This window comes from Phyllobates terribilis, unplaced genomic scaffold, assembly GCF_046119375.1.
Source record: "Phyllobates terribilis strain yellow unplaced genomic scaffold, ASM4611937v1 Scaffold_1__5_contigs__length_1240528914, whole genome shotgun sequence".
NCBI lineage: Eukaryota > Metazoa > Chordata > Amphibia > Anura > Dendrobatidae > Phyllobates > Phyllobates terribilis.
In genome coordinates this window covers 590,144,882-590,157,282 of record NW_027362761.1, presented here as the reverse complement: position 1 = coordinate 590,157,282, position 12,401 = coordinate 590,144,882, and the positions used below count along the sequence as shown (strand labels likewise).

Genomic DNA, 12,401 nt, shown 5'->3' with positions numbered 1-12,401 from the left:
CATCAGAAGCTGCTGCACAGATCTCTGCTGGATTGTTACAATGTATCCAGTGTAGACAATGCTCTGTGAGCTAAACACATCAGCAGCAGCTGCACAGATCTCTGCTGGATTGTTACAATGTATCTAGTGCAGACAATGCTCTGTGAGCGAAACACATCAGCAGCAGCTGTACAGATCTCTGCTGGATTGTTACAATGTATCCAGTGTAGACAATGCTCTGTGAGCTAAACACATCAGCAGCAGCTGCACAGATCTCTGCTGGATTGTTACAATGTATCCAGTGTAGACAATGCTCTGTGAGCTAAACACATCAGCAGCAGCTGCACAGATCTCTGCTGGATTGTTACAATGTATCTAGTGCAGACAATGCTCTGTGAACGAAACACATCAGCAGCAGCTGCACAGATCTCTGCTGGATTGTTACAATGTATCCAGTGTAGACAATGCTCTGTGAGCTAAACACAGCAGCAGCTGCACAGATCTCTGCTGGATTGTTACAATGTATCCAGTGTAGACAATGCTCTGTGAGCTAAACACATCAGCAGCAGCTGCACAGATCTCTGCTGGATTGTTACAATGTATCCAGTGTAGACAATGCTCTGTGAGCGAAACACATCAGCAGCAGCTGCACAGATCTTTGCTGGATTGTTACAATGTATCCAGTGCAGACAATGCTCTGTGAGCTAAACACATCAGAAGCTGCTGCACAGATCTCTGCTGGATTGTTACAATGTATCCAGTGTAGACAATAATCTGTGAGCTAAACACATCAGCAGCTGCTGCACAGATCTCTGCTGGATTGTTACAATGTATCCAGTGTAGACAATGCTCTGTGAGCTAAACACATCAGCAGCAGCTGCACAGATCTCTGCTGGATTGTTACAATGTACCCAGTGTAGACAATGCTCTGTGAGCTAAACTCATCAGCAGCTGCTGCACAGATCTCTGCTGGATTGTTACAATGTATCCAGTGCAGACAATGCTCTGTGAGCTAAACACATCAGCAGCGGCTGCACAGATCTCTCTGCTGGATTGTTACAATATGTCCAGTGCAGACAATGCTCTGTGAGCTAAACACATCAGCAGCAGCTGCACAGATCTCTCTGTTGGATTGTTACAATGTATCCAGTGCAGACAATGCTCTGTGAGCTAAACACATCAGCAGCAGCTGCACTGATCTCTGCTGGATTGTTACAATGTATCCAGTGCAGACAATGCCCTGTGAGCTAAACACATCAGCTGCACAGATCTCTGCTGGATAGTTACAATGTATCCAGTGCAGACAATGCTCTGTGAGCGAAACACATCAGCAGCAGCTGCACAGATCTCTCCTGGATTGTTACAATGTATCCAGTGCAGACAATGCTCTGTGAGCTAAACACATCAGCAGCAGCTGCACAGATCTCTCCTGGATTGTTACAATGTATCCAGTGCAGACAATGCTCTGTGAGCTAAACACATTAGCAGCAGCTGCACAGATCTCTGCTGGATTGTTACAATGTATCCAGTGCAGACAATGCTCTGTGAGCTAAACACATCAGCAGCAGCTGCACAGATCTCGCCTGGATTGTTACAATGTATCCAGTGCAGACAATGCTCTGTGAGCTAAACACATCAGCAGCAGCTGCACAGATCTCTCCTGGATTGTTACAATGTATCCAGTGCAGACAATGCTCTGTGAGCTAAACACATTAGCAGCAGCTGCACAGATCTCTGCTGGATTGTTACAATGTATTCAGTGCAGACAATGCTCTGTGAGCGAAACACATCAGCAGCAGCTGCACAGATCTCTGCTGGATTGTTACAATGTATCCAGTGCAGACAATGCTCTGTGAGCTAAACACATCAGCAGCAGCTGCACAGATCTCTGCTGAATTGTTACAATGTATCCAGTGCAGACAATGCTCTGTGAGCGAAACACATCAGCATCAGCTGCACAGATCTCTCTGCTGGATTGTTACAATGTATCCAGTGCAGACAATGCTCTGTGAGCTAAACACATCAGCAGCGGCTGCACAGATCTCTCTGCTGGATTGTTACAATATGTCCAGTGCAGACAATGCTCTGTGAGCGAAACACATCAGCAGCAGCTGCACAGATCTCTGCTGGATTGTTACAATGTATCCAGTGCAGACAATGCTCTGTGAGCGAAACACATCATCAGCAGCTGCACAGATCTCTGCTGAATTGTTACAATGTATCCAGTGCAGACAATGCTCTGTGAGCTAAACACATCAGCAGCAGCTGCACAGATCTCTCTGTTGGATTGTTACAATGTATCCAGTGCAGACAATGCTCTGTGAGCTAAACACATCAGCAGCAGCTGCACTGATCTCTGCTGGATTGTTACAATGTATCCAGTGCAGACAATGCCCTGTGAGCTAAACACATCAGCTGCACAGATCTCTGCTGGATAGTTACAATGTATCCAGTGCAGACAATGCTCTGTAAGCGAAACACATCAGCAGCAGCTGCACAGATCTCTGCTGGATTGTTACAATGTATCCAGTGCAGACAATGCTCTGTTAGCGAAACACATCAGCAGCAGCTGCTCAGATCTCTGCTGGATTGTTACAATGTATCCAGTGCAGACAATGCTCTGTGAGCTAAACACATCAGCAGCAGCTGCACAGATCTCTGCTGGATTGTTACAATGTATCCAGTGCAGACAATGCTCTGTTAGCGAAACACATCAGCAGCAGCTGCTCAGATCTCTGCTGGATTGTTACAATGTATCCAGTGCAGACAATGCTCTGTGAGCTAAACACATCAGCAGCAGCCGCACAGATCTCTGCTGGATTGTTACAATGTATCCAGTGCAGACAATGCTCTGTGAGCGAAACACATCAGCAGCGGCTGCACAGATCTCTGCTGGATTGTTACAATGTATCCAGTGCAGACAATGCTCTGTGAGCTAAACACATCAGCAGCGGCTGCACAGATCTCTGCTGAATTGTTACAATGTATCCAGTGCAGACAATGCTCTGTGAGCTAAACACATCAGCAGCGACTGCACAGATCTCTGCTGAATTGTTACAATGTATCCAGTGCAGACAATGCTCTGTGAGCGAAACACATCAGCAGCGGCTGCACAGATCTCTGCTGGATTGTTACAATGTATCCAGTGCAGACAATGCTCTGTGAGCTAAACACATCAGCAGCAGCTGCACAGATCTCTAATGGATTGTTACAATGTATCCAGTGCAGACAATGCTCTGTGAGCTAAACACATCAGCAGCGGCTGCACAGATCTCTAATGGATTGTTACAATGTATCCAGTGCAGACAATGCTCTGTGAGCTAAACACATCAGCAGCAGCTGCACAGATCTCTGCTGGATTGTTACAATGTATCCAGTGCAGACAATGCTCTGTGAGCTAAACACATCAGCAACAGTTGCACAGATCTCTGCTGGATTGTTACAATGTATCCAGTGCAGACAATGCTCTGTGAGCTAAACACATCAGCAACAGTTGCACAGATCTCTGCTGGATTGTTACAATGTATGCAGTGCAGACAATGCTCTATGAGGTAAACACATCAGCAGCAGCCGCACAGATCTCTGCTGGATTGTTACAATGTATCCAGTGCAGACAATGCTCTGTGAGCGAAACACATCAGCAGCGGCTGCACAGATCTCTGCTGGATTGTTACAATGTATCCAGTGCAGACAATGCTCTGTGAGCTAAACACATCAGCAGCGGCTGCACAGATCTCTGCTGAATTGTTACAATGTATCCAGTGCAGACAATGCTCTGTGAGCTAAACACATCAGCAGCGACTGCACAGATCTCTGCTGAATTGTTACAATGTATCCAGTGCAGACAATGCTCTGTGAGCTAAACACATCAGCAGCGGCTGCACAGATCTCTAATGGATTGTTACAATGTATCCAGTGCAGACAATGCTCTGTGAGCGAAACACATCAGCAGCAGCCGCACAGATCTCTGCTGTATTGTTACAATGTATCCAGTGCAGACAATGCTCTGTGAGCTAAACACATCAGCAGCAGCTGCACAGATCTCTGCTGGATTGTTACAATGTATCCAGTGTAGACAATGCTCTGTCAGCGAAACACATCAGCAGCAGCTGCACAGATCTCTGTTGGATTGTTACAATGTATCCAGTGCAGACAATGCTCTGTGAGCGAAACACATGAGCAGTAGCTGTACAGATCTCTGCTGGATTGTTACAATGTGTCCAGTGCAGACAATGCTCTGTGAGCGAAACACATCAGCAGCAGCTGCACAGATCTCTGCTGGATTGTTACAATGTATCCAGTGCAGACAATGCTCTGTGAGCGAAACACATCAGCAGCAGCTGCACACATCTCTGCTGGATTGTTACAACGTATCCAGTGTAGACAATGCTCTGTGAGCTAAACACATCAGCAGCTGCTGCACAGATCTCTGCTGGATTGTTACAATGTATCCAGTGTAGACAATGCTCTGTGAGCGAAACACATCAGCAGCAGCCGCACAGATCTCTGCTGGATTGTTACAACGTATCCAGTGTAGACAATGCTCTGTGAGCGAAACACATCAGCAGCAGCCGCACAGATCTCTGCTGGATTGTTACAACGTATCCAGTGTAGACAATGCTCTGTGAGCTAAACACATCAGCAGCTGCTGCACAGATCTCTGCTGGATTGTTACAACGTATCCAGTGTAGACAATGCTCTGTGAGCTAAACACATCAGCAGCTGCTGCACAGATCTCTGCTGGATTGTTACAATGTATCCAGTGCAGACAATGCTCTGAGCTAAACATATCAGCAGCAGCTGCACAGATCTCTGCTGGATTGTTACAATGTATCCAGTGCAGATAATGCTCTGTGAGCTAAACACATCAGCAGCAGCTGCACAGATCTCTGCTGGATTGTTACAATGTATCCAGTGTAGACAATGCTCTGTGAGCGAAACACATCAGCAGCAGCTGCACAGATCTCTGCTGGATTGTTACAATGTATCCAGTGCAGACAATGCTCTGTGAGCTAAACACATCAGAAGCTGCTGCACAGATCTCTGCTGGATTGTTACAATGTATCCAGTGTAGACAATGCTCTGTGAGCGAAACACATCAGCAGCAGCTGTACAGATCTCTGCTGGATTGTTACAATGTATCCAGTGTAGACAATGCTCTGTGAGCGAAACACATCAGCAGCAGCTGCACAGATCTCTGCTGGATTGTTACAATGTATCCAGTGCAGACAATGCTCTGTGAGCTAAACACATCAGAAGCTGCTGCACAGATCTCTGCTGGATTGTTACAATGTATCCAGTGTAGACAATGCTCTGTGAGCTAAACACATCAGCAGCAGCTGCACAGATCTCTGCTGGATTGTTACAATGTATCTAGTGCAGACAATGCTCTGTGAGCGAAACACATCAGCAGCAGCTGTACAGATCTCTGCTGGATTGTTACAATGTATCCAGTGTAGACAATGCTCTGTGAGCTAAACACATCAGCAGCAGCTGCACAGATCTCTGCTGGATTGTTACAATGTATCCAGTGTAGACAATGCTCTGTGAGCTAAACACATCAGCAGCAGCTGCACAGATCTCTGCTGGATTGTTACAATGTATCTAGTGCAGACAATGCTCTGTGAACGAAACACATCAGCAGCAGCTGCACAGATCTCTGCTGGATTGTTACAATGTATCCAGTGTAGACAATGCTCTGTGAGCTAAACACAGCAGCAGCTGCACAGATCTCTGCTGGATTGTTACAATGTATCCAGTGTAGACAATGCTCTGTGAGCTAAACACATCAGCAGCAGCTGCACAGATCTCTGCTGGATTGTTACAATGTATCCAGTGTAGACAATGCTCTGTGAGCGAAACACATCAGCAGCAGCTGCACAGATCTTTGCTGGATTGTTACAATGTATCCAGTGCAGACAATGCTCTGTGAGCTAAACACATCAGAAGCTGCTGCACAGATCTCTGCTGGATTGTTACAATGTATCCAGTGTAGACAATAATCTGTGAGCTAAACACATCAGCAGCTGCTGCACAGATCTCTGCTGGATTGTTACAATGTATCCAGTGTAGACAATGCTCTGTGAGCTAAACACATCAGCAGCAGCTGCACAGATCTCTGCTGGATTGTTACAATGTACCCAGTGTAGACAATGCTCTGTGAGCTAAACTCATCAGCAGCTGCTGCACAGATCTCTGCTGGATTGTTACAATGTATCCAGTGCAGACAATGCTCTGTGAGCTAAACACATCAGCAGCGGCTGCACAGATCTCTCTGCTGGATTGTTACAATATGTCCAGTGCAGACAATGCTCTGTGAGCTAAACACATCAGCAGCAGCTGCACAGATCTCTCTGTTGGATTGTTACAATGTATCCAGTGCAGACAATGCTCTGTGAGCTAAACACATCAGCAGCAGCTGCACTGATCTCTGCTGGATTGTTACAATGTATCCAGTGCAGACAATGCCCTGTGAGCTAAACACATCAGCTGCACAGATCTCTGCTGGATAGTTACAATGTATCCAGTGCAGACAATGCTCTGTGAGCGAAACACATCAGCAGCAGCTGCACAGATCTCTCCTGGATTGTTACAATGTATCCAGTGCAGACAATGCTCTGTGAGCTAAACACATCAGCAGCAGCTGCACAGATCTCTCCTGGATTGTTACAATGTATCCAGTGCAGACAATGCTCTGTGAGCTAAACACATTAGCAGCAGCTGCACAGATCTCTGCTGGATTGTTACAATGTATCCAGTGCAGACAATGCTCTGTGAGCTAAACACATCAGCAGCAGCTGCACAGATCTCGCCTGGATTGTTACAATGTATCCAGTGCAGACAATGCTCTGTGAGCTAAACACATCAGCAGCAGCTGCACAGATCTCTCCTGGATTGTTACAATGTATCCAGTGCAGACAATGCTCTGTGAGCTAAACACATTAGCAGCAGCTGCACAGATCTCTGCTGGATTGTTACAATGTATTCAGTGCAGACAATGCTCTGTGAGCGAAACACATCAGCAGCAGCTGCACAGATCTCTGCTGGATTGTTACAATGTATCCAGTGCAGACAATGCTCTGTGAGCTAAACACATCAGCAGCAGCTGCACAGATCTCTGCTGAATTGTTACAATGTATCCAGTGCAGACAATGCTCTGTGAGCGAAACACATCAGCATCAGCTGCACAGATCTCTCTGCTGGATTGTTACAATGTATCCAGTGCAGACAATGCTCTGTGAGCTAAACACATCAGCAGCGGCTGCACAGATCTCTCTGCTGGATTGTTACAATATGTCCAGTGCAGACAATGCTCTGTGAGCGAAACACATCAGCAGCAGCTGCACAGATCTCTGCTGGATTGTTACAATGTATCCAGTGCAGACAATGCTCTGTGAGCGAAACACATCATCAGCAGCTGCACAGATCTCTGCTGAATTGTTACAATGTATCCAGTGCAGACAATGCTCTGTGAGCTAAACACATCAGCAGCAGCTGCACAGATCTCTCTGTTGGATTGTTACAATGTATCCAGTGCAGACAATGCTCTGTGAGCTAAACACATCAGCAGCAGCTGCACTGATCTCTGCTGGATTGTTACAATGTATCCAGTGCAGACAATGCCCTGTGAGCTAAACACATCAGCTGCACAGATCTCTGCTGGATAGTTACAATGTATCCAGTGCAGACAATGCTCTGTAAGCGAAACACATCAGCAGCAGCTGCACAGATCTCTGCTGGATTGTTACAATGTATCCAGTGCAGACAATGCTCTGTTAGCGAAACACATCAGCAGCAGCTGCTCAGATCTCTGCTGGATTGTTACAATGTCTGCTGGATTGTTACAATGTATCCAGTGCAGACAATGCTCTGTTAGCGAAACACATCAGCAGCAGCTGCTCAGATCTCTGCTGGATTGTTACAATGTATCCAGTGCAGACAATGCTCTGTTAGCGAAACACATCAGCAGCAGCTGCTCAGATCTCTGCTGGATTGTTACAATGTATCCAGTGCAGACAATGCTCTGTGAGCTAAACACATCAGCAGCAGCCGCACAGATCTCTGCTGGATTGTTACAATGTATCCAGTGCAGACAATGCTCTGTGAGCGAAACACATCAGCAGCGGCTGCACAGATCTCTGCTGGATTGTTACAATGTATCCAGTGCAGACAATGCTCTGTGAGCTAAACACATCAGCAGCGGCTGCACAGATCTCTGCTGAATTGTTACAATGTATCCAGTGCAGACAATGCTCTGTGAGCTAAACACATCAGCAGCGACTGCACAGATCTCTGCTGAATTGTTACAATGTATCCAGTGCAGACAATGCTCTGTGAGCGAAACACATCAGCAGCGGCTGCACAGATCTCTGCTGGATTGTTACAATGTATCCAGTGCAGACAATGCTCTGTGAGCTAAACACATCAGCAGCAGCTGCACAGATCTCTAATGGATTGTTACAATGTATCCAGTGCAGACAATGCTCTGTGAGCTAAACACATCAGCAGCGGCTGCACAGATCTCTAATGGATTGTTACAATGTATCCAGTGCAGACAATGCTCTGTGAGCTAAACACATCAGCAGCAGCTGCACAGATCTCTGCTGGATTGTTACAATGTATCCAGTGCAGACAATGCTCTGTGAGCTAAACACATCAGCAACAGTTGCACAGATCTCTGCTGGATTGTTACAATGTATCCAGTGCAGACAATGCTCTGTGAGCTAAACACATCAGCAACAGTTGCACAGATCTCTGCTGGATTGTTACAATGTATGCAGTGCAGACAATGCTCTATGAGGTAAACACATCAGCAGCAGCCGCACAGATCTCTGCTGGATTGTTACAATGTATCCAGTGCAGACAATGCTCTGTGAGCGAAACACATCAGCAGCGGCTGCACAGATCTCTGCTGGATTGTTACAATGTATCCAGTGCAGACAATGCTCTGTGAGCTAAACACATCAGCAGCGGCTGCACAGATCTCTGCTGAATTGTTACAATGTATCCAGTGCAGACAATGCTCTGTGAGCTAAACACATCAGCAGCGACTGCACAGATCTCTGCTGAATTGTTACAATGTATCCAGTGCAGACAATGCTCTGTGAGCTAAACACATCAGCAGCGGCTGCACAGATCTCTAATGGATTGTTACAATGTATCCAGTGCAGACAATGCTCTGTGAGCTAAACACATCAGCAGCAGCTGCACAGATCTCTGCTGGATTGTTACAATGTATCCAGTGCAGACAATGCTCTGTGAGCTAAACACATCAGCAACAGTTGCACAGATCTCTGCTGGATTGTTACAATGTATCCAGTGCAGACAATGCTCTGTGAGCTAAACACATCAGCAACAGTTGCACAGATCTCTGCTGGATTGTTACAATGTATGCAGTGCAGACAATGCTCTATGAGGTAAACACATCAGCAGCAGCCGCACAGATCTCTGCTGGATTGTTACAATGTATCCAGTGCAGACAATGCTCTGTGAGCGAAACACATCAGCAGCAGCTGCACAGATCTCTGCTGGATTGTTACAATGTATCCAGTGTAGACAATGCTCTGTGAGCGAAACACATCAGCAGCAGCTGCACAGATCTCTGCTAGATTGTTACAATGTATCCAATGCAGACAATGCTCTGTGAGCGAAACACATCAGCAGCAGCTGCACAGATCTCTGCTGGATTGTTACAATGTATCCAGTGCAGACAATGCTCTGTGAGCTAAACACATCAGCAGCAGCTGCACAGATCTCTGCTGGATTGTTACAATGTATCCAGTGTAGACAATGCTCTGTGAGCTAAACACATCAGCAGCAGCTGCACAGATCTCTGCTGGATTGTTACAATGTATCAGTCTGGATGTTTAGCTCACAGAGCATTGTCTACACTGGATCCAGACTCCCCTGTCCCCTCGTGACCCGTCGGTCACCTGTAGACCTCTATGTCCTCCTCCAGGCTCCACTGTCCCAGCCTGACTTCACTGCAGACTCCTTAGTACCTTCCAGAATCTCTGTCTCCTCCAGACTCCTCTGTCTTCACCAGATCACAAATCTCTGTCCCCTTCAGACTCCTCTGACTCCTCCAGACCTCTCTGTCCTCTCCAGACCCCTCTGTTTCCTTCACATTCCTCTGTTCCCTTCCAGACTCCACTATCCCCCCCCCCCAGACTCCATTGTCTTCTCCAGACCCATCTGTCCTCTCCAGATTCCTCTGTGCCTTCCTGACTCCTGTGTATTCCTCCATACACTTCTGTCCCCCTCTTGTCCCTTTTATCCCCTCCAGACCCCTAAGTACCACCCAAGCGTCTCTGTCCGCTCATAACAACCCTGTCTTTGTCTGATCCAGGAGCCTTTGGTCTTCTCCAATATCCCAAAATCTTTCTTTACCAGCTTGACAGATGGATGTGACTCTATAACTATATTATCAGGATAAGTGCTCATAAGGCCAAGTTCACACTACGCAGTTTAATGCAATTTTTGAACTGATTTATTTAATTTTTTAGCTAAAGTCAAGACTGCATCATTTCTAATAGTCTTTGTTAATGTACAGGATGGTTGTTACGTTGCTGTTATTACAGTACCTTCTTCTTTAGACACGGATCACAGTCAGACCAGGGCCCCTTGTCTCCGAGCTGGCAGTTGATTTGACACGACTGTTCATTGCAAGATCGACTCTCGTATTTTATACATATTCGCTCACAATCATTTCTATAATAGTGATCGTCATATCTGATATTCCTGTATATATAAAATATCAGTCAGAATTCACATTCTTAAAGGACAAATATCTAACCAGCAATTCCTCCTGCTATGTGAATGTATTGTTGCAGGACTCCCCAGCAGAGCTGCATTGTTCGCACAAGGACATGAGGAGCTGACCATGGAACGGATCCTAAAAAGGGTCTATAAGGGGAAACAAGCCCTTGTCTGGGTGCATTACTGTGGGATATTTTACCACTATGAAAGCAACGTGAAATAAATAAATTTTAATAAGATTTCTTCCAAGAATTAAACCTACCGAACTCGACTTTGAGTTCCATGTTCACATGTTTTAGAGCAAATTGACCACGAGGACCAGGGATAATGGTCGCAAAAACAAGAAGACGCCTTCCCAACAATGGCGCTTAAGAGCAAACATGCAAGAAAAATGTTGTAATCCATGGAGGTTTATGCTGAAGGAAAAATAAAGAAAATGCACATTACTACTCATTACCTAAGTATTGATAAAAGAAATTTAAAAAGCCGAGTGCCCGCCCCTGAGGAGCTACAACAATGGAAAAAGAGAAAAAGATACCATAAAAGTATTTCTGAGAATAAATCTTTTGTATTATCCACCACTCTAGAGGAACAAGAAGGGGATACATACCAAAGAGGAAGCCCATGTGGCTGACTTTGTGGCCCTTGGAAAGAGGGCGCTCTGTGATGGTCGGTCACCTCAGTAAAGGAGCTCCATTTTCAATACCCCATTAATAGAGGAAGGACCTCATCTCTTAGAATGGAGAGCAGTTATAATGACCACCTCCTGCTTTGAAGGACCCGGCAAGCCCATGTTATAGGTACTCAGTGATGTGAGTGGACACCGTGTAATACTTCACTTCTCCTGTAGTGGCGCCGCAGTGAAATAAAACACCTACTGCTAGGTTTCCATAAAAGTCAAAACTGATCACTGGCGGGACACTTTGTGATCAGTATATGGTCAAGACCGCCTCTAACAAGTAGAAATTGTCACATTGTCAGGAAAGCAAAACCCCAAGAAACAGAGCAGTCAGTGGGAGTCGTGGGACAGGAAAATGATTTAGAGGGGAAAGCAAAAAAATATTCTTTCTTTCCTGGATGGCAAAACAAACCCAATATCGTAATGGCGGGGTACATTTGTAATTGGGTGACCTATAACTTTGTGTCCTCTAGGACTGCTCCCCTATGTTATCCCTATGTTATAGAGGAGCTGCACCAGGATGTGGCATCTTTGAAGTGTCCCTAAAATTGCTGCAAAGAGGCAGAAGTGACAGTGCATGTTATAAAGTCGCACCCTGCTGCCCCCTTACTGCCTCCGGGGCAACATTTCATATGGATCCCCCCAAAGATAGACTATAAGGACATGGGTAGACCTTACCGGGCTGCCAGCTTCTCCTCTCTGTGTAGCAAACTCACCTCACCTAAAAGTCCAGGGTCTGTGTTTACTCTGGTTAATTTTACACCATTCATCCCTCCTATTTCCCCTGTCACTGTTTGTTAAAGCCCTTCAGAACATTTTTTTGGATTCCTTTTACCCCTCGGCTGTATGAGACTGCAGGGCTTTACTACTTACTTTTGGAAGCATAAAAGATCGTGATTTATAAATTGTTTAAATTGTTACATTTATTGTAGTGTTCTTATTATAAGACAGCTCGGCCTTTCCCATAAACATGTAGGTTTTTTTA

General features: G+C 45.8%; 1 protein-coding gene across 2 annotated transcripts in view; it reads right to left on the bottom strand.

Moving 5' to 3' along the window:
- The window catches only part of C6 (complement C6), an 82,470-nt gene extending 70,304 nt beyond the window's left edge, over positions 1–12,166 (bottom strand). Inside the window, exons 1-3 of one of the 2 annotated variants that reach the window (XM_073682068.1) lie at positions 12,095–12,166; positions 11,000–11,153; positions 10,563–10,719 (exon numbers count right to left, since the gene is read on the bottom strand). In XM_073682068.1, coding sequence (XP_073538169.1) covers positions 10,563–10,719; positions 11,000–11,142 — 300 coding nt within the window. In that variant the 5' untranslated portion in view covers positions 11,143–11,153; positions 12,095–12,166. The remainder of the gene's footprint in view (positions 1–10,562; positions 10,720–10,999; positions 11,154–12,094) is intronic. The other variant, XM_073682075.1, reaches the window with a different exon arrangement.
- Between the last annotated feature and the right edge of the window lie 235 nt (positions 12,167–12,401).